Below are 25,500 nucleotides of genomic sequence, written 5' to 3' on the forward strand. Positions count from 1 at the left end.
TAATAAGCAGGCATATACATAGAATGAAGGCTACTGCTAAGCTTGTAAGCCGCCCTGAGTCTTCGGAGAAGGACGGGATATAAATGGAATTAAAATTATATATATATATATATATATATATATATATATATATATATATATATATATATATATATATATATATATATATATATATATACATTTACATCCAATATACATTGATTAGAACCACTTTTTGTTCTTCACATACTATACATCAGTAATTTGTGATGAAGTTCTCTAAATGTCAAATGCATCCAAAATAAGATATGTCACAAGCATATAGAAAAACTGAATATTAGAAGCCACATATTAAAAAGGAACTGGTGAAAAAAATAGTATTTTATTAAATTAACGGCCAAAAATTATGGGAATTAAGAGAAATGCTTATGAACAAATATATAAATATTTCTATGTTAAATAAAATCAGAAACTGATGTAAAAAACAAGAATACACACTAAAGATTTTAAAAGAAAGAGAAATTGTCAGAAAGTATTAAGGCAAAGTATATGTAGGAAGTGGAGGGATAACCAACTACCAATATATAATACCATCTGATTGCTTTTTTCCTTAAGGCATTTTCATTCTACCCTTCATCTAAAAATGCCCCCAGAGCAATTTTAATCAAATTAATGAAATAGAGGCTTATTCACCCACAGGCTTATAAACCAAAAATATATGATATCAAATGGGAAAGGATGGAGACAGACCAAATAAGCAAGCTCAGTTACTAGGTTTGTTAAACTGTAAGTTAAATTGTAGCACTTACAAGGACTGTTTGTGCTATAATTCAGAGAAAAAAAGAACCTGATAAAGCTGAATTTTTAGTGGGGCTGATGACAATGGCCTTGCTTTCCATTCCCTTGCTGCATGATTTCTGAGTGGCAGCTCTTTCAGTTCTGCCACATTTGGCAAAAATTCAGACAAGATATCTCCCACAGATCTTCAAAGACAAGTTCATAAGAGAGGCTGTGATAGCTCAGGTATATTGACCCCCAGTTGCACAGTGATTTATAGTTTATAAGCAGCATTGTGCATTGTGTTCATATATAGAACAATATGCAGTGGAATTGTTTTAACAAGGAATCGCAGGAGAGTAATCACTCCCAGCTATCAATCACACATTTTGAACCAGCTGAGATTCTTTTCAAAGTCTGTTCTATTATTGAGCTTTTCACAGGACTCCAATGTGTCATTATAGTCAGACACAATAGAACAAGCACACAGAAGGCATAATATTTTTATCTGTGCAAATGTATTTCTGACTAAGACAGCCAGTTTGGTGTAGCAGTTAAGGCACAAGCTAGAAAGTGAAATACCATTATTCTAGTCCCACTTTAGGCATGAAGCCAGCGGGGTGACCTTGGCCTGTCACTCTCAGTCCTAAAAAGAAGGCAGTGTGGCAAAATCTTGCCAAGAAAATTGTAGGGATCTGTCCACGCAATCTCCAGGAATCAACACCCAGCTTGAAGGCACACCCCACCCCTGCTTTTTGGATATAAGCCTAATATTAGCATCAATGTTCAAGGCTTTGTCTTCAAGTAGGGTATGACTCAATCCACTCAGTCTGATTTTCTTCCTGTGTCTGACTTTGAATTAACCAATGAGCCATTTAATTTTTTTGTCTACTGTCATCAAACATGACTTTGGTTCAAAAACCTAATATCTTCACCATTATCAGCCTGTGTTAAATACCATCAAAGACCAGCTGGAATCCTGAGAGACACCAGAGGCTGTGATTTTGGACTCTTTATTCACCACTTTCTGATATTATCTCTCAGAAAAGGACCAGAGTAACTACAAGCAGGTTCTCCAACAAATTTAGAAGGATAATCCAGACAAACTCTATTTTCTGTTATGACTTCTTTTCTCATGTAATCCTGTATGTCAAATCTTCCCAATCTGCTACTCTAGAAATATTGCAAATCCAGGCAGTTGTAATCTAGAAATTATTATGTAGGAGAAAACTATTGTACAGGACTACTTAGAAATAAATTATTGCTTTCAGTGAGGCTTTCTGGAATAGAAACAGAGGGGGAAAATCAGAATTAGTAATAAGCAAAATTCAGTTTGAACATATAACTGTATAAGTGATCTGTCAATGACTTAGACTATTCATGATATAAGAACTGACCTTTGATTAAGATAATTATTGGAATCAATTCAATTAGGTTTTAGTATACTTTTTGGAATGCCAACTCCAATCTGAATTTTTAGCATTGTGCTCCATAATTACACATATAACTGTAATTATCACTGTAACAATTGTCCTATCTTTCTTAGTGAAACTTTATTATGAAATGGCATGTTTCTCATGGATAAGATGTTTGTAAAACTTATGTAATCATCTATATAAAATGTTTATAATCAAGCACGAGTTTTGAATGACTGATTATTAATGAACAACTACTTACTTAACTATTCTTCAATCAGGAGCAAAGTGTTTCTTTGGTGAGGAGTGGCTAAGAATTGTCAGTTGCTGCTTAATTTGATTTTCTCAGATTTTCTCAGAGAAATAACCTTGATTTTTATTAGTTTATTTTCAATTTTATATCTTGATCAATGTACGGTATATGATTAAATGTAATAAAACAGGATAATTAGCACACAAAGACCTTTTATTCATAATGTTGGAATGCTTTCTGATAGCATTCTTATCAACCAACTAGTTCTTTAGATTCTTTTTTTCAATACAAAACATTGTTAACTACTGTATATTTCTTCATTTTAAAGGTAGAATAATGTAGAATTTTTCCAAGAAAGGGCAGCTATTCTTGCAGTTCTTATTCTGTTGTAGTTAGAATTCTATATATTGTATTATTGTTATGCTGTACAAATTTTTTCCAAACAAGTCCCAATTCCTTTTTTGGTGGCTGTGAAGAAGTATTACTGCATAATGTGATTAATTTGTGACATCACGGTTACTCATGTGCGTGCACGTGTATGCTTCTCTCTGTCTCTATTTCTGAGACTGTCCCTCTTTCTCTCCCACTTTCTGTTTGTGTTAGAAAAAGGAGTAAATTGGCCTTTTCCAATGTGGCCCTATGTACAGGTTTTGGAATTGAACTTCCAAACTTCCTACTTCTGAGAATTGCCAACATTCTATATTTCAAAGCTACCAGACTGGTGAAGGCTGATACTGATTAAACTATTTTTGACTGAACTGAGAGGAACTGACAATCAAATAATTAATTTCATGAAATATAAAAAAGTCATTAGTTATTGGAAATGACTTAAAATTGTTAGTTCAGGATCAGTGTACAATACTGGTCATACACCTAATCAGAGCAATGGCAGTGTGAGGTGAAATTGGAAGAGAGTCCTATTTCTTCCCTGTTATAGTCAGATCTTCCTCTAGTGCCTCTGCAGTTCTCTGGCACTACTCTCCACTGGAAGGAGGCTGGACTCATTAGATTGTCCATACTAGCAACTAATTAACTCTATTGGATTTCACAGGAAATTTATGGTTGTTCCTGAGGGTAATCAACTCAAAGGCCTGGACTCTGGAAGGGATTCCAGAATAGTGACCTCTTCTCTCTTGGGAATCCTTGGACTCGCCTTGATGAATGGCAGAATGGGGGAAATGAAATAGGTGGAAAGTTGCTCAGAACCTTGCAAGGATTATAAGGAGTGAGTTTAACCAAACACAAACCACAATTAAGGCCTACTTTGTGGCTGTAAAGGCATCAATATTTATCTACTTCATTACATCTTTGGATAGCTGTCCAGGAGGGCGTAGTTCAGAGGTTTATATCTACAATGTGAGGAATATGCTAGGCATCTTATTTACAGTAAGTTGGACTTTAATTTTGGAACAGGTCCTGTGAAAATCACTGGGCCTTGGTCTGGTTTGATTAAACTGGAGAAAGTTTGATCCTGTTGGCCTGATGAAGTGGACAGTGTTCTTCAATTAGTTTTGTTTTAGATTCATAACCCCTGTTTGTTGGCTAAGGGTTTCTGGGAGGCAACATGTAGTGAATTCCTCTGAGAGAGAGGAAATTATTTTGCTGCTTTTAAGGAGATGGTGGTTTCTCCCCTCTTGAAGAGGCTATCACTGAATCTGTCTATACTGGACAATTTTCATCTAGTTTCTGACCTTCCCCACAAATTATGGAAGAGTTGGTTGTACATCAGCTTCACAGAATTCTGGAAGTACCAGATTATTTGGACTAGGTTCAGTCAGGATTCAGGCCTGGGTATGGAACAGAGACAGCATTAATCACACTCTTGGATGACTTCTGGAGAGAGTGGGATGGAGGTGGTGCATTCATCCTTCCTCTTCTTCCCCCTCGACTGCTTTTGATACTGTCAATCATGGTATCTTTCTGCAATGGCTATCAGTATGCTTCTGGATTCAATTCAAGACACTGCTAGTTAGCTTTACCCCCATAGCTTGCAGATAAATTACTTGTGCGACCTGCTTTCCCCATTGATATCTACACATATCTATCCTATGAGATTCAGCCTGAGAAGTGTGGTCTGGCTCCTGTCCTTTATGAATGGTCATTTGGTGGGACCCAGGGGGAGATAATTTCTTTTTTCATGATGCCAATTCTCTGGAACATAATTTTTATGAAGACCAGACTATTGCTAACCCTGCTGGCCTTTCAAAAGGCCTTGAAGACCTGGTTTTGTCATCAGTATGAATGACTGAATATTCAGTGGGATGTTTTAAAATATTCTTAGAGGAACAATTTCTATTTCTGAAAGTAGGTTTCTGAAGAACATTTCCTGGTATTAATGAGTAGTTTCCTCCCTCTCTTATCAATGCTGTCAAAAGCGTCTCTTTTTATTTCCACAGTATTTATTTATTTATTTTATTTATTTTATTACATTTATATACCGCCCTTTCCCGGAGGACTCAGGGCGGTTTACAGGGGATTAAAAACCAATAATACAAAAGTTAAAACCAGTTTAAAAAAGATTAAATTTGTCCCATGTACAAATAAAACCCCAATTAAAATAAATTAATCCTCAGCCTGGGCCAGAGAGCTCGAAGAGCCAGGTCTTCAGGCCCCGGCGGAATGAACGGAGGTCGGGGGCAGTCCTCAGCTCCACTTGCAGCTGGTTCCAGAGGGCAGGCGCCCCCACTGAGAAGGCCCTATCCCTGGGTGTTACCCGCCGGCAATCTCTTACCGGTGGGACCCTGAGAAGACCCTCCCTGTGGGAGCGCACTGGACAAAGGGAACTTGATGCTGGCAGCAGGTGTTCCCTCAAATACCCCGGACCCAAGCCATGTAGGGCTTTATAGGTAATGACCAGCACCTTGAATTTCACCCGGAGGGCAACCGGAAGCCAATGCAGCTCGCGGAGTAGAGGTGTTACATGGGAGTATCGGGAGACCCCCATTACAACTCGCGCGGCTGCATTCTGCACCAGTTGAAGCCTCCGAGTGGTCCTCAAGGGCAGCCCCATGTAGAGAGCGTTGCAGTAGTCCAAACGGGAGGTCACGAGCGCATGAGTAACTGTGCGTAGGGCATCTCGGTCCAGATAGGGACGCAACTGGCGCAGCAGGCGAACCTGGGCAAAAGCCCCCCTGGTCACGGCTCCTATATGGTCTTCAAAATTGAGTCGTGAATCCAGGAGGACGCCCAAGTTGCGAGCCCTATCAACGGGGGGTAACACCTCACCCCCCATCGTTAGAGATGGAATAGTCTGGTTGACCCGAGATGCCGATATGCACAGCCATTCAGTCTTGGCGGGATTGAGACGAAGCCTGTTTCTCCCCATCCAGACCTGGACCGCCTCCAGGCACTGGGACATCACGGCGAGGGCATCACTGGGTTGGTTCGGGGTGGAAAGGAAGTAAAGGAAGACAGGGAATTTACTGATCTCAGGAGCTTCTGAGGGAACAGGATCTGGAGGGAATCTGACCAGTTTACAACAAGTTTATGGTGAAGGAACTCCAAGCTAAGGATTATGCTAGCATTATTTAGCTAAGGAGTATGCTAAGAAGCATCCTGTCTGCCTTTCCTGTGTAGAGCAAGATGGTAATGAGTTTGTTAGTTCAGACCAGAATCATTCCAGTTCAAAATTGGGCAGGAATTTTTGTCCATAATCAAGCTTTTAGATTAGGATGATTCCAATACTCTTATTTAATAAGTAGCTCACTCAATATTACATTTGATGAAATAAATGGACAAATGAAAGATTGAATAATATTTCTATGCTCACTGGATAGTTAATATGTGTTTGATTAACAACTCCAGATATCTGGGACTCTTTTTCCCTTTGAACAAGGTTCAAAATACCATGTTAACTATTAATGAGATGCACCAAATCAGTTTTACAGCTCTTTGAAGTGACTGTATTCTACAGAAAGTACTTTGCCAAGTAATGAATTGCTTTACTCTTTTCTGGGTGTTCTAATCTGTTGATAAATTCTCACAGAACATGAAACTGGAATTCTGATTTCAGGCTCTAGTTTTTGATGCATAATGTAACTGCATATTTGTAGAATGGACGCACTAAAACAAGCATACCCACTACTTTTTAAAGAAAATGTTAAAAGATCCTTTTTATCCTAAGTTTGCTTGAGCAAATTAATTTTCCTTTTGAGAGGAAAAGATCTCACACTTCTTTCCTTTCTCTTCTAGGTAAAACATAGAGTAACCATGGGAATAGAAGCATATACAATACATCTCCATGCAAGTAGGACCCATATATTTAAACCATTCACCTTTCCTGTAGTTGTATTGTGAAGCTGCTACTACATATCAAAAATTCTTTGATCATAGGACTGATCAAAGGCTTATTCCCATGATTTTCCATGTTTTGGCGTCTTACAAACTCTATGATAAACACAGCCTTATGTGGGTAGAGGTGTATAATAAAAGGGAAAGCTAGAAGTAGAATAAGACATGCTGAATTAGTATCATAACTCCACCCATTGTGCTATATTATGCAATGACAGTTAATATTTTGATTATTAGTCACTGAGGCCAAGGGAAAACAAGTGTTGATTGCATTTTCTGTACTGGAGAAACAGACCATTTTCAGATTCATGTACAGTAATGAGAATCTCAGTACCAATTCTGAACATGGATATGGCAAATTACTCTGAAGGCTTAGATCCAAGTTATGCTAATTTAGAGTTTGAAACCATACAGGTGTTGTACAATGGCAATGGTGAGTTTGAATTATTGTATTTATGAATGGGTAAGGAAGTAAAGGAGATTGGATCAGCCAAATGTTTTACTTTTCATAATTCAGGTGAAGGTTTTTAAAAAAGTATTTTTTGTCAAAATCTTTTTTATTTAGATTTTTTTTTCATGAGTAAATGCTTGCTAACAAAATAATACAACTTTGGTTGTTGAAAGGTTTGTAGGATATAACCTATCAATAAACCTTTAATTTGGTGAATTAATCCTATTTATATAATTAATAAGACTTTTATACTTCAGCTTAAATTTTGTGAATTATATTAGATGAATAGGAGAGCTATGTAGGTATTAATGTATAACGAACCTTCTAGGAAATAAGAAAGCAGACATATAGTAAAAATAATTTATTGAAATAATGGGATAAATTTACTTATTATAGGCACCCAAAAACCCTACCAGTATAAGACATCTATCTCATGGATGGAGACAATTCTTTCTTAACATTAGAGACTTTTTACTGAAGATTTAGGTCTTTGCATAAGTGTTCAAAGTACGGTAATTTGAGCCTAGACATTTTCGCCTTGAATGAGAACTTTGAAGTGATTTAATGCTATCCACAATATTCTCAAGTGTCTTCTCCAACCTAGAATTAAAATATGTCAATACTCTTCCTATCTTCTTTCTTCAAAGCCCAATTTTGCTTCGATAGAATGTCACAGAGAATACCACAGCTTGCACGATTCTGATCACAGCTTTTGACAATCTTTTCTTTTTATTTTTTTATTTTTATTAAATTTATTATTTAAAAACATTGGACACAGTACCAGCGAGCTGACAAACCTTTTTGTCTACAATGTTTAAATATATATATATACATGTATATATGTACATCAAAAATACACTTAAATACACTTAGATTACAAATCGGTGAAATACCACAATATTTAAAACAGTGAGCTAGTCTGTAAAACCTAATAGAGACCTTTCTTTTTATCCATCCAAAGATACAATTTGTTCCAAATTCTATAATAGTCTGATTGATCTTTATTCTTTAATTCCAAAGTTAATTTGTCCATTTCAACGCAATCCCAAATTTTCCTAATAACCTCTTTTTGTCCTGGGATCTCATTCTTTTTCCATTTTTGCGCAAATGATATTCTAGCTGCTGTGATAATATGGATCGTTAAGTATAGCACATCTTTAGGATATTTCCCTTTCGTGATTCCCAACAAGAAAAGTTCTGGACTAAACTCCAGATCTTGTTTCAATATTTCTTTCAGCCAAATCCAAATCATTCTCCAAAATTTTTGTGTTTTACTGCAAGACCACCACGTGTGGAAGTATGTGCCTATCTCTTCAGAACACTTCCAACATTTGGGAGATGCTGTTGTGTACATTTTTGCTAAGCGGGCTGGGGGAAGATGCCATCGGTAAAACATTTTAAATAAATTTTCTTTATACGATGAGGCCAGTGTTATCCTTTTATTCCTATCCCAAATTGTTTGCCAAGTATCTAGGTCGATGTTATGTCCTAAATTGTTAGCCCAGGTCAACATGGGGTCTTTCACTTGCTCTTCAAACAGCTTATATCCCAAAAGTAATTTATAAAAATTCCTTATTTGTTTAGAGTCCGGTCCCAATAATATTTTGTCCAATGCTGTTTCAGAGGTATATATCCCCCATTCATTTTTATCCTTCCTAAATCTCGATTGGATTTGTAAATAGGCCCACCAATCGAGTTTTATACCTTGTAATTCTAGTTCATTCCTAAGTTTCAATTCCCCCTCCTCATTCAGAATATCCTTGTATGAGATTATGTTACCCAAATCAAACAGATTTGGGTAAACTATCGCTTCAAGGGTGGATAGCCAGACCGGTATTTTGGTGTAATTGTGAGATCTAATTTTTTTCCAAGTATTAAGTAACGCTTGCCTGATCCGGTGTCTTTGAAAATGCGAGAAAAGACCTTGTTTCTCCGTCCATAGGAAAGCATGCCAGCCATATTGCAAATCGTGACCCTCTAAAGTTAATAGTCTTCTATTTCTCAAGATTACCCATTCTCTAATCCAGCTCAGGGCCGCGGCGTGGTAATATAATTCCCAGTCTGGCAATCCAAAACCCCCATTTTCCTTCGTGTCTTGTAAATATTTCAATTTAATTCTTGGTTTTTTCCCCTGCCAAATAAAATTTAGTGATAATTTATCCAAATTTCGAAAAAATTTAGAGTCGAGTTGAATTGGGATATTCTGAAACAGAAACAGGATTTTAGGCAGAATATTCATCTTAATGACAGCGATTCTTCCCAATAATGAGAGTTTTAGGTTTCCCCATCTTTCCAGATCACCTTTTATTTGGTTCACTACATTATCATAATTATCCTTTTTGAGTGAAGTGCATCTAGCCGTAATGTTAATCCCTAGATATTTTATTTTCTTGACTATTTCTATATCCGTGATTTCGGCCAGATTACCTTTTTGTTTATTGGTCATATTTTTAACAATCATCTTGGTCTTATTTCTATTTATTCGCAGTCCGGCAACCTCACCATATTTAGATAATTCTTCCAATAGCTTTGGTCCCGTCTGACATGGATCCTCCATAATAAAAACCAGATCGTCCGCGAAAGCTTGCAATTTAAAGGTTTCCTTTTTAATGGTTAATCCTTTTATCTTTGGGTCGTTTCTTATAGTTCTCGTTAATACTTCAAGAGTCAATATAAACAGCAACGGTGATAAGGGGCAGCCTTGCCGTGTTCCCTTTTGAATTTGAAACTTGCTAGATGCTTCCCCATTAATAATTATTTTTGCTTCCTGATTGTCATAAATTGCCCTAATTATATTTATAAATTTTTCTCCCATATTCATAAAGCTAAGCTGTTGGCACAAAAAAGACCATTTAACATTGTCAAATGCCTTTTGGGCGTCTAAGAAAAGTAATGCCATCTGTTGTTCGCTATGTAATTCATAGTACTCCAATGTATCTAATATTATTCTAATGTTGTGCTTAGTGTGTCTCTTAGCGAGAAAACCATTTTGATCTGCGTGTATGAAATCATTCAGAAATCGTTTCAATCGTTCCGCTATAATTGATGTAAATATCTTGTAGTCCGAGTTAAGAAGTGATATGGGTCTGTAATTTTGGATTAATGTATGGTCTGTGTTATCTTTCGGAATAAGGGTTATGTTTGCCTCTAGCCAAGATTTAGGCGTCCTTGCGCCTTCTAATACTGCGTTAAATACCTCCACTAGGGGTTGAGCTAGGATATTTTGTAATTCTTTATAAATTTCTGATGGAAGACCGTCGGGTCCCGATGCTTTATTATTCTTTTGTGCATTAATAGCTTTTATCACCTCAGATAGTCGAATTTCCTCGTTTAACATATTTCTGGTATCTTCTGTGACCTTAGGTAGTTTGGCTCTTTGAAAATATTCCTCCATTTTCTCCACACTTGCCTGACTATCTTCTTTGTATAAACTTTCATAAAATTCCTGGGCTATAATTTTTTTTTTTCCTCCTGGTGGAATATTCTCCCTTCCTCATCTCGTAGTTCGTGAATCCAGTTTTTCCCCTTTTGTTTTCCCAATTTGTATGCGAGCCACCGGCCCGGTTTATTTGCATTTTCAAAAAAATTTTGTTTCGTATTTCTCAATTGTTGTGCTAATTTCTCTTTGTCTAGAATGTTAAGTTTGTGTTTAATCAGATCCATAGATTGCTTGATATTCTCTTTTTGTGGATCTTGTTGGAGTGTAACTTCTAAGCTCTTATATTCCTCTTCTAATCTTTCCCGTTGTTGTCTTTTCCCCTTATTTTTATATACCATATATGCCCTTGCTACCCCCGCTTTTGACAATCTTTTCCAAGACCTTTATGACTGCTCTGCCAAGTGCTAATTTATGGCTGATTTCTTGGTTGCTTGTTTCTGATAGTTGATTTTAAAAAGTAGAAGGTATCCCCCACTTTGATATCTTCATTGTTAATTCTAAGGCTTGTTGTTCTACCTTTTGCCATTAGCTTGATCTTCTTGTTTAATTTTAGTCCCATTTTTCACTTGCTCCTTAACTTTTATTAGCAGAATTTGCAGAATTTTTACCTAGCGAGGTAGTGTCATCAGCATAGTGCAGGTTATTGATGTTTCTTTTTCCAGTATTAAAATCATGCTCATCTTCCAATTCAGCTTCCTTCAGTATATGTTCACCATGTAATTTGAACAACTGAAGGGAGAATATGCAGCTCTTGTCACACTCCTTTGGCAACCTGAGCAAATCTGTTTCACTATGTTCTGTCCAAAATGTGGCTTCCTGACCTGTATGTAAGTTTCCTATCAAGATAATGAGATATACTGGAATTGTCATTTTTCTGAGTACGCTCCACAGCTTCTTATTTTTTTTCTAAGAGCTCTTTGAAACTATTAAGTTCCTTTTTTGAGGTTTTGATTTCTTTCTTGGCTTTGGCTTCCCTTCTTGGCAGTTTAATATTCAATTTGCTTTCTTTTCTTTCTTCATTTATGGCAATCTCTTATGTCTTTTTAAAGTCTCTTAATGACTTTTTATGCTTTACGTAGTCTGTTAATAACTTTTTAAAGTTAAATCCATAACTTCTGTGGTTCTTTATTAATGAAGTTCAAGATTTCAGAACAATTCCTGATGTTCTCTTTAAAAAATGGTAAGTATACATTCAAGATCATATTGTGGAAATTGACTGGCTTTCTTCTTGAGCTTAACTTGGAACTTACATATGAGCAGTTCATGATCTGTTCCATTACCTGACCATATCTTTGATGCTATAATTGATTCCTGCCCCTCCTTTTAGCAACAATACAGTCAATTTGATTTCCATGTTTTACATCTGGTGATATCCATGTATAAAGGCATATTTATGTTGTTTGGTTGTTGGCTATGTAGAAATTATTGGAGTGGCAGAAATTGAGAAGTCACTCTCCTGCCTCATTTTGGTTTCCTAAGCTATGCAGTCCAACTACATTTTCCACTTTCATTTTCAAACTTTGGTATTCTAGTCTCCAATCACAAGCAGCACATCTTGGTTGTATGTTTGGTCAATTTAACATTGATCATTAACTTCCTCTTTTTCTGCATTGGTGGTTGGAGCATTTGGAGCTTAAATTTGAATGATTGTCATATTAAAGGGTTGTCCAGAAGTCTATTCAATATTATTTGGCCATTGATAGACAAGTAGTGTTCTTGCCATACCCTTTCTAAATATAAAAGCAACTCTGTTTCTTATTTGTTTTTCACATCTTGAGTAATAGAGTGTGATTTTCTGACTGAAAATGTCTGATCTCAGTCTGTCTCAATTCACTGATGCCTAAGATATCAATTTGTAGTTGTTTCATTTCATCTTTCACTGTGTTGAGCATTCATGCTTCTTATGTTCCATGATCCTACTTGTAATTCTATCTATGCAGTTTCAGCGTTTCTTTCTCCACATGCCACCATCAGCAACTAGACATACTGATGCTTTAATCTAGATACATCATAAACACCATTAGTACCCTGATGGATCCTTGTTTCTTCCTCAGTAGCATGTCAAGTGCCATTCAACTGAGAGACCCATCATCTGGTACTATATCATCAGTCATTTTATATTTTCCATTCATATGTTTTTTTTCGTTCATATGGTAAAATATAAGAATGGGTTACCATTGCCTTCTCCCATGCAGTATAAGTTAATGCTTTTGCCATTGTTGCTAAAGTGATCATCTGCCTCCAGCATCTTTCTTTGTTGGTGTTGCCCAGGGTAGGTCCCTGCACACTTTCTGGGCAGCTTGAATGATCGTTACACCTTGGGTGACCCTTCTGGGAATATATATTCTTGGCATACACACCCAATATTCTTCTTGCATTCCTCACATAAGCACACACACACACCCTACTATGATGAGGTAGCGCAGCAGGACTTGGGTGGTGGAATTAGTGGCTAATCTGAAAAAATATTCTTATGTCTGTTTAGAATGGATATATTTAACACACTGTACAGTCATACCTCTAGACTGCCAGTCTGCAAACAAGTCATTAATCATGATAAATCTTGGTAATTAGTTGAGATAATTTCTTGCTATTGGATTAGGGTAACTTTTAACTTTAGTTGGACTTGAACTGTCAATGCCTAGATTTATTTTTTGTTTCCAATGCAATCATGACTGAGTCAGATATAAAGGAGATTAGGGATCCGCCGTGATCTGAAAACATACCTATTTGAACAAGCTGGCCTGGTCTAATGGGTTTGGGGTATTTTAATTAGTAATTTTTAATTATTTATTGTAATGGGCTAGTTTTATTTAATCTTATTTTTAACTTTTGTATATTGTATTTTTATTGCCTTGTACACCGCTCTGAGTCCTTCGGGAGAAGGGCGGTATAGAAATTAAATTATTATTATTATTATTATTATTATTATTATTATTATTATTATTATTATTATTATTATTATTATTATTATTAATAATAATAATAATAATAATAATAATAATAATAATAATAATAATAATAATAATAATAATAATAATAATAATATACGGCTGCAAGAGGAGACAGAAGAAAGAACAAATGTTTGGCTGCATTATTTTTTTATTCAGCAATGTTTATTTTTTCATACCAGATTAGTTGAAACTTAAATAGTATTATTGCACTTTTTTAAAGGATAATTCTGTGTTTCAAAATTAAGTAACAAAATGAAAACAGAGAGTTGACCTTTCATTATCATAGTCAATAGTAACAGAGAAAATTTGTTGTGATTATTTTGATGGGTATTTCATGTATATTTGACCTGCTAATTAACCAACTGAGAGAAATTTAAAACAAGAGGTTGGAAAAGTGAAAAAAATTGTGGGCAGATTTGGAGAAATGTAACCCAAGCAATTTACTTTCCATTTATATTAACAGAGTTTGATTATTTATAAATTATTATAAACTAAATTTAGTATAAGTTCAACATAATGCCAATGTAAGTATTAATACTTACAATGGAAAAAGACAACAAAAGTTTGGAAAATGGACATTGTAATTTATTTATTTTATTTTAATCTCATTTATAACCCGCCCTTCTCCGAAGACTCAGGGCGGCTTACAATCTAAGCACAAATTAAAAGTGCTTAGCAATACTTGGAGACAACAGAATAAAAAATAAGCAACTGGAGAAAATACAAAATACAAAGACCTGAAAATAGAAGTAGAATGCCTGTGGCAAAAGAAAGCAAAATTAGTACCAACAGTAATAGGTGTCTTGGGTGCAATCCAAAAACATCTGCAGCACTTTCTTAGACAAACCCAGTGTGTAATCTTTGGGTCCTCCTGAACTGACTTCATGCTCAAGGAGCAAGGGGCACCTGTGGCCAGGAGAGCCTTTGCTTAATTTCAGGTTGTGTGCCACTTATGTCCTTTCCTGGATTGAGAAACTTTCAATCTCTCATGCCCTGGTAATCTCCCATATGGATTACTGCAATGCACTTTACATGGGGCTACTCTTGAAGATATCTGGAAGCTGCCACTGGTGCAGAATGCAACACTGAAAACATTTGGAGTGTCTCTAGGATGGCACATTTAACACCTCTGCTTTACAAGTTGCAATGGGTGCCAGTTTGTTTCCAGGTCCAATTCAAGGTGTTGGTTATCACCTTTAAAGCCCTCTGAGGGCAAGGGGCCAGTATACTTGAGAAACCAGCTTGACTCAATTACATTTACCCTGTCCCACCAAGACAAACAAGCAGGGCATGCTGCATATCCCATCAGTCAAGTAGTTTCAACTGGCGGGATCTAGGAGAAGGCTCTCTCAGCTGCTCTCTCAGTGGAAGTAACATGGAGCATGTTACTTCCAAAGGTGAAGCGAACCCCCACTCTTCTTTCCATTTTTAACAGAAGGGTATTAATACCTGGCTTTGCCAATTAGCATGAAGGTCTAAAAGTATAATGTCCTGGTGATGGCTGGTGCCCTGAGTACACTCTCACTGCCTATTAACCTCCTAGTCTTTTTAATCTGATTTATCTTCACTTGTAGATTTTGACTTGTTTTAACTCTATTTTTAAGCTAATATTTTATTCATTATTTATATAGTTTTATTATGCAGTTGTAAACTGCTTAACTACTAAGTTGAGATGGGTGAGATAGAAATTCAATAAATAAAATAAATGCCAAGAGCTAATTAAAAAGATGATCTGTAAAATCTTCAGGTTGGTAACATTTAACATTTCTGTTACTTCCCTAGTCAGTGCTCAACTTCTAATTATTCCTCCCTTTGTTCCTCCCCATCCCCAGACAGTTGTTCAGCAGAACCTTTCAACATGAACAGTACTGACAATGTGATTGGTGGTATTTGTGCAATATGTGGGGACCGAGCAACTGGCAAGCATTATGGTGCCTCTAGTTGTGATGGATGCAAAGGTTTCTTCCGACGCAGCATACGAAAGAGCCATGTTTACAGCTGCAGGTAGGAGCAATATAACTGTTTAGGACTTCTTATTTCTTTGTGTTATATTGACATATTTCTATTCGACCTTTCCTCCAAATCCAGAATTGAGCATATGGTGAAGACAAAAGCAATATTTGAAGTTAGGGCACAATACACAGTTGTGCATAAAAGGTGCCAACCTCAGCCCCTGACATCTATAATTAAAAACATCTGAGTTGGGAGCTCCTACAAAAATAACATAAATTCTTATTTAAAGCCTGAAATTAAATTTGTCACTAAATTTGTCACTAAAAATTGTAAAGCCAAGAGAAGTCCTTTGGAGCCTTTTGGGAAAGATTTCTAGACCTGTTCTGGCTTTCATCAGAATATCTTGAAGTAATTCTAGAAAGTGGGTACAAAAACAATCACATAGCTAGATATTCTATGCCATGACATATCTGATGACAGTATTTGGAGCATGCTACACACAAGGAACCAGAGCCACTCGTAAATAGCTGAAGTAAACAATTTTATTGACTTCTCCCTATGTTACAAGAATCTCCTTAGATTTCTTGCCTTCCTGTGGGATGAGAAGGTAAGGCTTCCTAGATCTTGGATGAGGTCAAGCTTTTGCCACTTGCAGCTGCACAATGTTTCCAAATTAGGTCCTTGCTTGACCCTTCTTTCAAGCCTAGCTGGCGGGTTCCCAACAGAGAATGAATGGATAGTGTTGCATAGAACATGCAAAGATAAATCAGGTAATCCTATGGTCTGAAGTGTTCAATCTTTAAAGGACAAACTAGCACTTTGAACTAAGCCTCAAAATATGCTGGTTGTTAAACAGGTTTTGACTATTGGTGTAATAAATGTTAATTTATTAAATACATTTCCTCCTTTTCCATTGCAGAGAATGGCTCAAGGACACCCCACATAAAGCACATTGCAGTAACCAAGTCATAAATGTCAAAGTCCAGTTTTTACAGAAAAGCCACAAGTGAAAAAGTAGTCAAAACTGGTAAAAGGCATTGCTAATAAGTGCACATCCAAAAGAAGTATTGACCTGAAGATCACTTTAAAGTTCATTTAGCAAATCATAACATTGTCCAAGATACATTGTATGGATTGTGTTTGGTGCTTACTGAAGGATTTAAAATGTGATTAAACTGGAAAAAAAGATTAGCAAAAATCTTCATGGATGTGTACCATAGATGATACATAGAATTTATGTCTTTAATTTGACACATAGATAGATATACTGAGACCCACAATAGCTGGAAATTGTGAGAATTGTAATGCTGGCACATTTGGGCAAAAACAGATTGGGAAAGGCTGCCAGGTTAGCATTAATATGTTTAGCAAATGCTAGTTTTCCCCTTTTCTGAATTAGATATATGTTCTGTGAACTTTTGTGGCTACAGGGTACCCAAAATTCAAGATCAGGAGAATAGGAGACAAAGATCCTTGATTCCAATAAGATATATGCCTTAAATTAGCTTTACCCAATTTAGGAGCATTGAGATATGTAATTTTCAGTTCTCAACAATAGCTATTCTGTGCTAGTGAATTCTGACAAATGAAATCCAGAAGACGGGAGTGGAGTGGAGAAAGCTTTTTTAAACACTACATACTGTTGTGTATTCACACGTCAATTGTTATACACACAAGTTATGGATATACAATGTTGTGTATTCACACGTCAATTGTTATACACACAAGTTATGGATATACAAGTTCAACGGGGCTGAGGTAAAAGCCGCGGCAGCTTTTGACAGCTGTCAAAAGCTGCCGGAGAACAACTACGCAAGCGCGAGTCAGCTGACAGCTCTCGGCTTTCAAAGTCTGCCATCTACCGTGCAAGCGCAACCAGTTTGACAGCTCCAAGCTGTCAAACCGGCAAGACACCGATTGGCTCTAACTAAACGAGCGGGAAACCGGCACAGCCCCAATTGGTTAATGGTCAGACAGCTGTAGTATAAATAGAAGCTCTGTTTACTTGTTCCTTGCCTGGTTCCGGAATAAAGTTGGTTCTGTTAGCCTGCTGTCCTGCCTGCTTCTTAGTTAGAGCACATACTATCTAGTTAGTGTTGAAAAAGACACTGATACAGTGAAGTAGCATTAATTTCTGGCTTTCAATCTTTGCTGCATTCTATTTTTTTTAATGCAAGAGAAGTTTATAGATTAGCAGAGGAAATTTGAATTACCTTGTCTAACAGAACTTTACAGTGTTAAACCCTATTCTGTTCATTCCCAAGTAACATCAAATGTAGATTTTGATCTCCAGTAATTACTCGCCTAACAGCTTTCACTACTTCCTGTTGCCTTACTGTGAGTCCCTGTTATTTTCATTTTTCCTCAAGTACGACTAGATTTGTACTACAAGTCCCCCCTGGCATTTTGTTTTATCTTTTTCTCCTTTTTTCAGAAAGTTGACTAGGATTGCTCCCGAGGTTAAACAGTACTCCCCCCCTCCCCACACTATTACTATTGTAGATTCAGGTCTTCTTTTCAACATGTTTTGTTATCTTGAGATTCTGGCTCAAGTAATCACAACTTGTACGTGGTACTGTGGAAAATGGTGAGTCATTTGCAAACATGTTTTTGGATTTCATTTATGGTGAATCAAGAATTATGTGGCTATTTTCTTAAAACACAGTAGCTCATCTCTTTATACAGTACCACTCCTTGCTCAAATGATGTGCTAATGCTGTTCAGTAGGCAAGTCCCATCTCACTCTCTCTGTAATCAGGATATCTTCCTGTCTCTTTTATTATTTAAAGAAACTGCATTGCTTTTCTCCATTGTTTTTACATGAGTTTTATAACAAAGTCCTGGGATGAAATAATTACGTAGGGACAGGCAGCCTCAGTGTGTTTCAGGCTGGAAATATTTCTTCATTTTGATGAAAGAGTCTCACTGACAGATTAATTCATTAATTTGCTTAAAAGATATATTTATCAATTGCTATTAATAAATAGATCTTTTCTGAGCAAAGGCTGTATCTCTTAGATCCAGATCATGGTACACATAATATGGAGAGATGATGCTTTAATCTTTTGAGTGACTATTTTATAGAAGCATCATTTTGACCACTTTGAAACTGACTGCTAAAGTTGGTAAACCTTTATTCTGATCTAACAGGACTCATTTCTTTTGTTTTTTTGCTCCTGATCATATTCAACAACAGGAACAGATCAAAGGGAGACCAAAAGAGTTATCCTAAGCATTCTGAAACCGAGGGCAGAAATTATATGCCTTGCTTTCAGTAGATGATGAATAACCTAATGGGATTTTACTTGCCCATCAAAAGGAATTATTCTTGTTAGAAGAATAGCAAAGAGAAATGTTTCAAGTCTGATTAAAGAAAAAAATACTGGTGAAGGTTGAGAGTCAGACATTGTTTTGACAGTGCCCATTAATTGTTTCACTTGTGCTAATCAGGATCCTCCTGTACTTGTACTCTAATATATTTACCCTTGATTCTGTCCAACAGATTTAGCCGGCAATGTATTGTTGATAAGGACAAGAGAAATCAGTGCAGATACTGTCGCTTAAAAAAGTGCTTTCGTGCTGGGATGAAGAAGGAAGGTAATTAAAAAAAAAAAGAAATTAGCAGGAAATAAAATATGTAAGAATATGTATCCTGTTTTTTTTATTATGTATTGCCCTGTTCACCGCCCTGAGTCCTTCGGGAGAAGGGCGGTATACAAATTAAATTAATAATAAGAATAATAAATATCTTACCTTGAAAGGAGTCTTTTTTTAAAAAAAGTTTAAATATCTTGTGTACATTGCATTGCTATGCAATTTTTGTTAAAAATGCTAAAAATTTGTATGATAATTTCAAACATATCTAAATATATGTAGTTCAGTGGTATCATAAAAATGAATTTCCCAAAGCTTTGTGAAAATAAGTGGTAGTGTGGTGGCATCTATTGTGACTTTGTAGATTAAATACTGGATTTAGATAGAAGACTTGAATTAATAGAATCTCAGCAAATATCCTTTTAGATGAGTTTTTAGATGGCATTTCTTTTGACCTCAGTTTTTCCACATATAAACTGAGAAAAGTAATGATAATGTATCAGAGATGGTATGAATTATGGTATATTATTATTAATATTACTCTTACTTCCTTATAAAACACATTGGTTGTTAATACTTGCATAAATTATGCAAGATCTAAAGAATGATTGATGGAACTACAGTAGATGTGAATATTAAAATAGTGCATTGAGAAACTTGCCATATCATAGATGGAAGAGAACTGTGTGGTTTGGTAATACTAGTAGTAAATATTTACTGGATTCTCTTTTTATTTTAGTATGTAGAATTCCAAGTAGGCTTATATAGTTTTAGATCAAAATCTATGACCATAAGTTGGTCACTGGGGTCAGAGGCTTAGTCTTCAGGCTAACAATAATTCTGAGTATCTACTTATGTTTTCCCCTAAAAATGAATGGCTGAATGTATTCTGATGAGGAAAAGTGCACAACAAGGTATTAAAGACGATTCTGTGTAACAGATCTTGCTGTAGACTCAGTGTCTCTTTCCAGATACTGAAAAGATAGAATAGAATAGAATTATCAATAGATAACTGATAACAGTTTATCCTTCCCTAAGAAAAACAATTCACAGTAGGATGGATGGAAATTTCTTATTTTCTAAAATATAAAAGTAAGAAGTTTCTTCTATCTTTGTTTCATGTCTATATAGACTGGTGTTCTTATAAAAGCATCAGACATTTTGCAGGTCACAGTTTTTCTTTCTTGGGTTCACCTTCTGTCCATACAACATTACAGGATTATCTGGTCATTCTAGAGAGTACTAGGCATACTAGATTCTCAGCCAAGAATCTGATGATGTCAGGCAGAAAACATCAGGACCACATGTGAAGTTACAATTAAAATGATTTATTACTAATCATGCCTATGCGTAACAATTTATTCAACTAAGTTTTAGCACTGTCTTGGCATTAGATAAGGGTCAAAGGAATTCAAGAGGAGTTGGACATAGTCCATTTGTGGCTATGTAGAGACTGTAGTCTGATTCTTCTTTTGACTCTGCCCCGAGTTCTGCCACTCCTCTTACAGATGATGCTGTTAGTGTGCCAGGATCTTTAAAGGTAATACAAATCTATACATGATCTCTTGATCACCGTATAACTTTTGAAAAATAATAATGACTCCTTCTCTATTCTCTCCTAATCTGCAAATATTTCTATAGATTTTAAAAAAAAATTCTTCAGTTTTGATATTGAAGAACAATTTAGGTTTAACAATTCATTGCATCCTGAATGTCTCTTTTCTCCAAAAGACTTTCCTTAAAAGTAATTAAGAAGAGCCTCTGAAGTTCAACTGGAAAGACTGACAGGCAGAAAGGCTATTTAATATCATCTGATACCCCCCCTCCTTCTCACCAGATTGGAGCAAATAATTAATTCAGCTGCTTTACAGCCAATGGTAAAAATGTTTCATTCAGTCATTCAATTTATAAGGCCACCTCACCCATACAGCAATTCTAGGCGATGAGGCCCTTGAGCCTTAATAGCAAAAGAAGAGGTTTTGAACAACAAACAAGAGGAAACTGGTTCAACGGTTCCCAATTGTAGCCATAAAGCCTGCTTTTCATTAAATAAACAAACAAAATTTTGGGGAAGGAAAAAAGAAATGACTATCCATGCCAGCTGCTCTTTCTATACAACTCTAAAATTTAACCCCATTAGTAACTGAGTTGAGGAACATTTTGGATAAGAGGAAGCATATACATTTGCATAATAAACAAACACAAATCCCATCTGTTCTGAATTCTGTTTATAAAAGTTACATAGTGGTTTATTTCAAATCCAAATGAAATAGCAATGCCAAAGCCATTAGTAAAGTAAGAATAATAACATTTAAATTTCTTTTTCAATTGCCATTGACATATTCAAAATAAAAATGTTGTCAGCTCAGTTTCAGATTATTCATAGAAAACTGTTTAGTTTACTTATTCTGAGATGGTGCATGAGAGGCAGTGAAAGACAGCAATACTTTATTGCTTAATTCCATATACTGAATCTTATACTTGCTTTTTAAAGATATAACTTCAAGGTCTCACAGTGCCAGATACATATTCAAAATCACTTGCCAAATGCATCTCCTCCAGATATGTTGAATCTTCATTTCCATCATACCCAGCCAGTATACACATTGCTGAAACATCTGGGGAACACTGTGTTGTAGAAAGGCTGAAGTATAGGATTGCAATACTATTGTTGTCATAAAGAAGAATTTCAGATCTGTATAAAAAATAATAATACTGTGATCATCTTCCAAATAGTCTCTTGACCCATTTTTGCAATCTTTATTTTTTATCAGGGTCTGATACTCTACAATGGCTATTTGAGATTTAATCATCCTAAAACTTCAATTATAGAATGCTTTTGATGGTTTCTTGATATTCCCATGACTCTATTGATAATGATAATGATAATGATAATGATAATGATAATGATGATGATGATGATGATGATGATGATGATGATGATGATGATGATGGAAGGGACCTTGGAGGTCATCTAGTCCAACCCCCTGCTAAGGCAGGAAACCCTATACCATTTCAGACAAATGGCTGTCCAGTCTCTTCTTAAAAACTTCCAGTGTTGGAGCATTCACCACTTCTGGAGGCAGGTTGTTCCACTGGTTAGTTGTTCTAACTGTCAGGAAGTTTCTCCTTAGTTCTAGGTTGCTTCCCTCCTTGACTAGTTTCCATCCATTGCTTCTTGTCCTGCTTTCAGGTGCTTTGGGGAATAGCTTGGCTCCCGCTTCTTTGTGGCAGCCCCTGAGATATTGGAACATGGCTATCATGTCACCCTTCACCCTTCTCTTCGTTAAACTACACATACCCAATTCTAGCAACCGTTCCCTATATGTTTTAGCCTCCAGTCCCCCAATCATCTTTTTTGCTCTTCTCTGTACTCTTTCTAGAGTCTCAACATCTTTTTTACATCATGGTGACCAAAACTGGATGCAGTATTCCAGGTGTGGCCTTACCAAGGCATTGTAAAGTGGTATTAGTACTTCACTTGATCTTGATTCTATTCCTCTGTTAATGCAGCCTAGCACTGTGTTGGCTTTTTTGGCAGCTGCAGCACACTGCTGGCTCATATTTAAGTGATTGTCTACTAGGACGCCGAGATCCCTCTCACAGTTACTACTATTGAGCAAGGTACCACATATACTATACCGGTGCATTTGATTTTTCCTGCCTAAATGTAGAAGCTTACTTTTTTCACCATTGAATTTCATTTTGTTAGATAGCGCCCAGTGTTCGAGTCTGTCCACATCCTCCTGTATTTTAAGCCTATCTTCTGGAGTATTGGCTATTCCTGCCAGCTTGGTGTCATCTGCAAATTTGATGAGTTCCCCATCTATCCCCTCATCCAAATCGTTAATGAAGATGTTGAAGAGCACTGGGCCAAGAACAGAGCCCTGGGGCACCCACACTACACACTTCCTTCCATATAGATGCAATTCCATTGAGGACCACATGCTGAGTACGGCCTGTCAGCCAGCTACGAATCCATCTGGTGGTGATGCTATCTAACTCACATTTTTCTATCTTATCAAGTAGTAGGTTGTGATCTACTTTATCAAATGCCTTACTGAAGTCCAAGTAAATTATATCTACAGCATTCCTCTGGTCCACTAATTTTGTCACTTGGTCAAAGAATGCAATAAGATTTGTCTGGCATGATCTGTTTTTGACAAACCCATGTTGACTTTTAGTGATGACTTTGTTTGCATCAAGGTGTTCGCTGATTTGTTGTTTGATTATCTTTTCCAGAATCTTCCCAGGTATTGAGGTCAGGCTGATAGGTCTGTAGTTTCCTGGATCTATTTTTTTCCCTTTTTTGAAGATGGGAATGACATCAGCTCTCTTCCAGTCCTCTGGTAGTTCCCCAGTGCTCCAGGATCTTTGAAAAATATAGTTCAGTGGTTCTGAGATCACGTCTGCCAGTTCCTTAAGAACCTTGGGGTGTAATCCATCTGGTCCTGGTGATTTGAACTCGTCTAGGCTGGACAGGTGTTCACTTACCATTTTCTTGCCTATCTTAACTTGCATTTCTATTCTGTTTTTTATGGCACTGGTTTTGGTAGGTTGGACTGTTTTTTCCCTTTGTGTAAAGACAGAGGCAAAAAATGAGTTAAATAGTTCTGCTATCTCCTTGTTGCTTGTCACCTTCTTGCCACTTTCCCCCACTAATGGGCTAATCATTTCCTTAACTTTTTTCTTGTTTTTTTGTTCTTCATCTCTTCCCTCTTCACCTATCACAGTCTTCCCTACCCTTGCTAGCTGAAGGTTAATTTGGAAACTTGTCTAGGATGTGATGTGAAGAATCATAGAAAACTGAAATACGGTAATTTAAGGGAGAAAAAATTACCTGGTCATGAAGAATTATATCAATGAACCTCTATGCTTACCTTTCATATTCTTCCCAGATTTTCATATTTTAACAGCACTTCATGTTATAATATGATTTCATCAAACACACACATACACATACACACAATAACACTTTCAAGATGAATTATATGCAAGCTAAGTATTTCTGAAAAACTTTCCAGTTTTTTTAAATTACTTTTTCCTCCCCACATAGCCTCTCTATTTAGCTTGGTAAATCAAAACAGGTGGTGATCTCTCTGGTATAATTTTATATTTAAAGCTTTTAACTGAATTTTGTTGTTCAGGTACTGAGTTAAGGAATGAGAAAGATAGCATTTTTCCAGTTTAAAAAAAACCTGGGACATCATTCTTGATTCATTTCTACATGATCATTTATCACTTGGTGTTTATCACTGTGTGACATTTCTTATTATGACCTTAATAAAAGGTCCATCAGAGAATGTCCTTGGCTAAGAATCTTGTGTGTCTTCACCATAAAGTGTGTTCATTCTTCATATAAACTGTGAATACTGTATAGTAAGCTGAACACATTTTTTATTGAAGCATTGACGCTACTTACAACTTCTTGGATGCAGATTGCTTCACTAAATAGATAACTGGAAATACAATCACTGCTGGCACAAAAAGTGATAAGGTTCTGTATGAACTAAAAAAATACATTGACTGGATCTAAGCTTTTCTGTCCTTGACATGCCCTTATGCATAAACCTCTTCGAGAGGGGAGGAAGGGAACCTTATTTATTCCTTTTAATGGATATCCCTTACTGTAGTTTCAAAGTGACATTCTCTTTTTGTATACTTATATGATTATTGTCTCAAAAATGCTTTTTCAAAAGGCAACTGGGCTGTTTTTTCTTGAGGAATAAGAATAAATCGTTTTGTTTCTCATCCAAGAAACTTCATCAGTTGGTGGGAAGGGAGGGATGGAGGATAGGTACTGACAATTGAGACAGGGTGGAGGGGGGAATGGAAGGATAGGTTCTGACTGGATGGTAGTGGGGGAAATGAACGGATTGTATTTCTTGCAGACAACTGCTCTGTTCGTGCTCTCTTGGTGAGCTCATGTGGCCACTTGGGGGTTTCTCTTTGCCTTCACAGTGTAATTGGTTGTGGAATTTTCTTGGCACTAGGCAAGAGCTGCATTGTAGACTGGAGACAGGTGGTGTTCTATCCCTCCCCCTCTGTTGAGAGAGGGCTGTTCAATGTTAACCTAGATGGCCTCTTTTACACCTTTTGCAAACTAATGACCCTCTCTATCCAAAATGTGGACTTTGCTATTTTCAAAAGAGTGATCTTTGTTTTTCAAATGCAGATTGATAGTTGAATCTTGTCCTGATAGGTTTGGTCTCCTATGTTGTACTTGTGACGTGGTTGTTTTGTTTCGCCAATGTATAGATCTGCACATGTCTCACTGCATTGTATGGCATATATCACATTGCTTGGTTTTTGTCTGGGTGTTTTATCCTTGGGGTGGACGAGCTTCCTGAAATGCTATAATGGAATACAGAATTGTGTGTTGAAGGCCACAGAAC

At 36.4% G+C, this 25,500-nt stretch overlaps 1 protein-coding gene across 1 annotated transcript in view; it reads left to right on the top strand.

Moving 5' to 3' along the window:
* Positions 1-7,032: 7,032 nt before the first annotated feature.
* Positions 7,033-25,500, top strand: part of HNF4G (hepatocyte nuclear factor 4 gamma) — a gene marked incomplete at both ends in the record, with an annotated part of 29,553 nt that continues 11,085 nt past the window's right edge. Inside the window, 3 exons of the mRNA XM_083360720.1 lie at positions 7,033-7,147; positions 15,391-15,562; positions 19,014-19,108. Coding sequence (XP_083216846.1) covers positions 7,033-7,147; positions 15,391-15,562; positions 19,014-19,108 — 382 coding nt within the window. The remainder of the gene's footprint in view (positions 7,148-15,390; positions 15,563-19,013; positions 19,109-25,500) is intronic.

This window comes from Vipera ursinii, assembly GCF_947247035.1.
Source record: "Vipera ursinii genome assembly, chromosome: 3".
NCBI classification, from domain to species: domain Eukaryota; kingdom Metazoa; phylum Chordata; class Lepidosauria; order Squamata; family Viperidae; genus Vipera; species Vipera ursinii.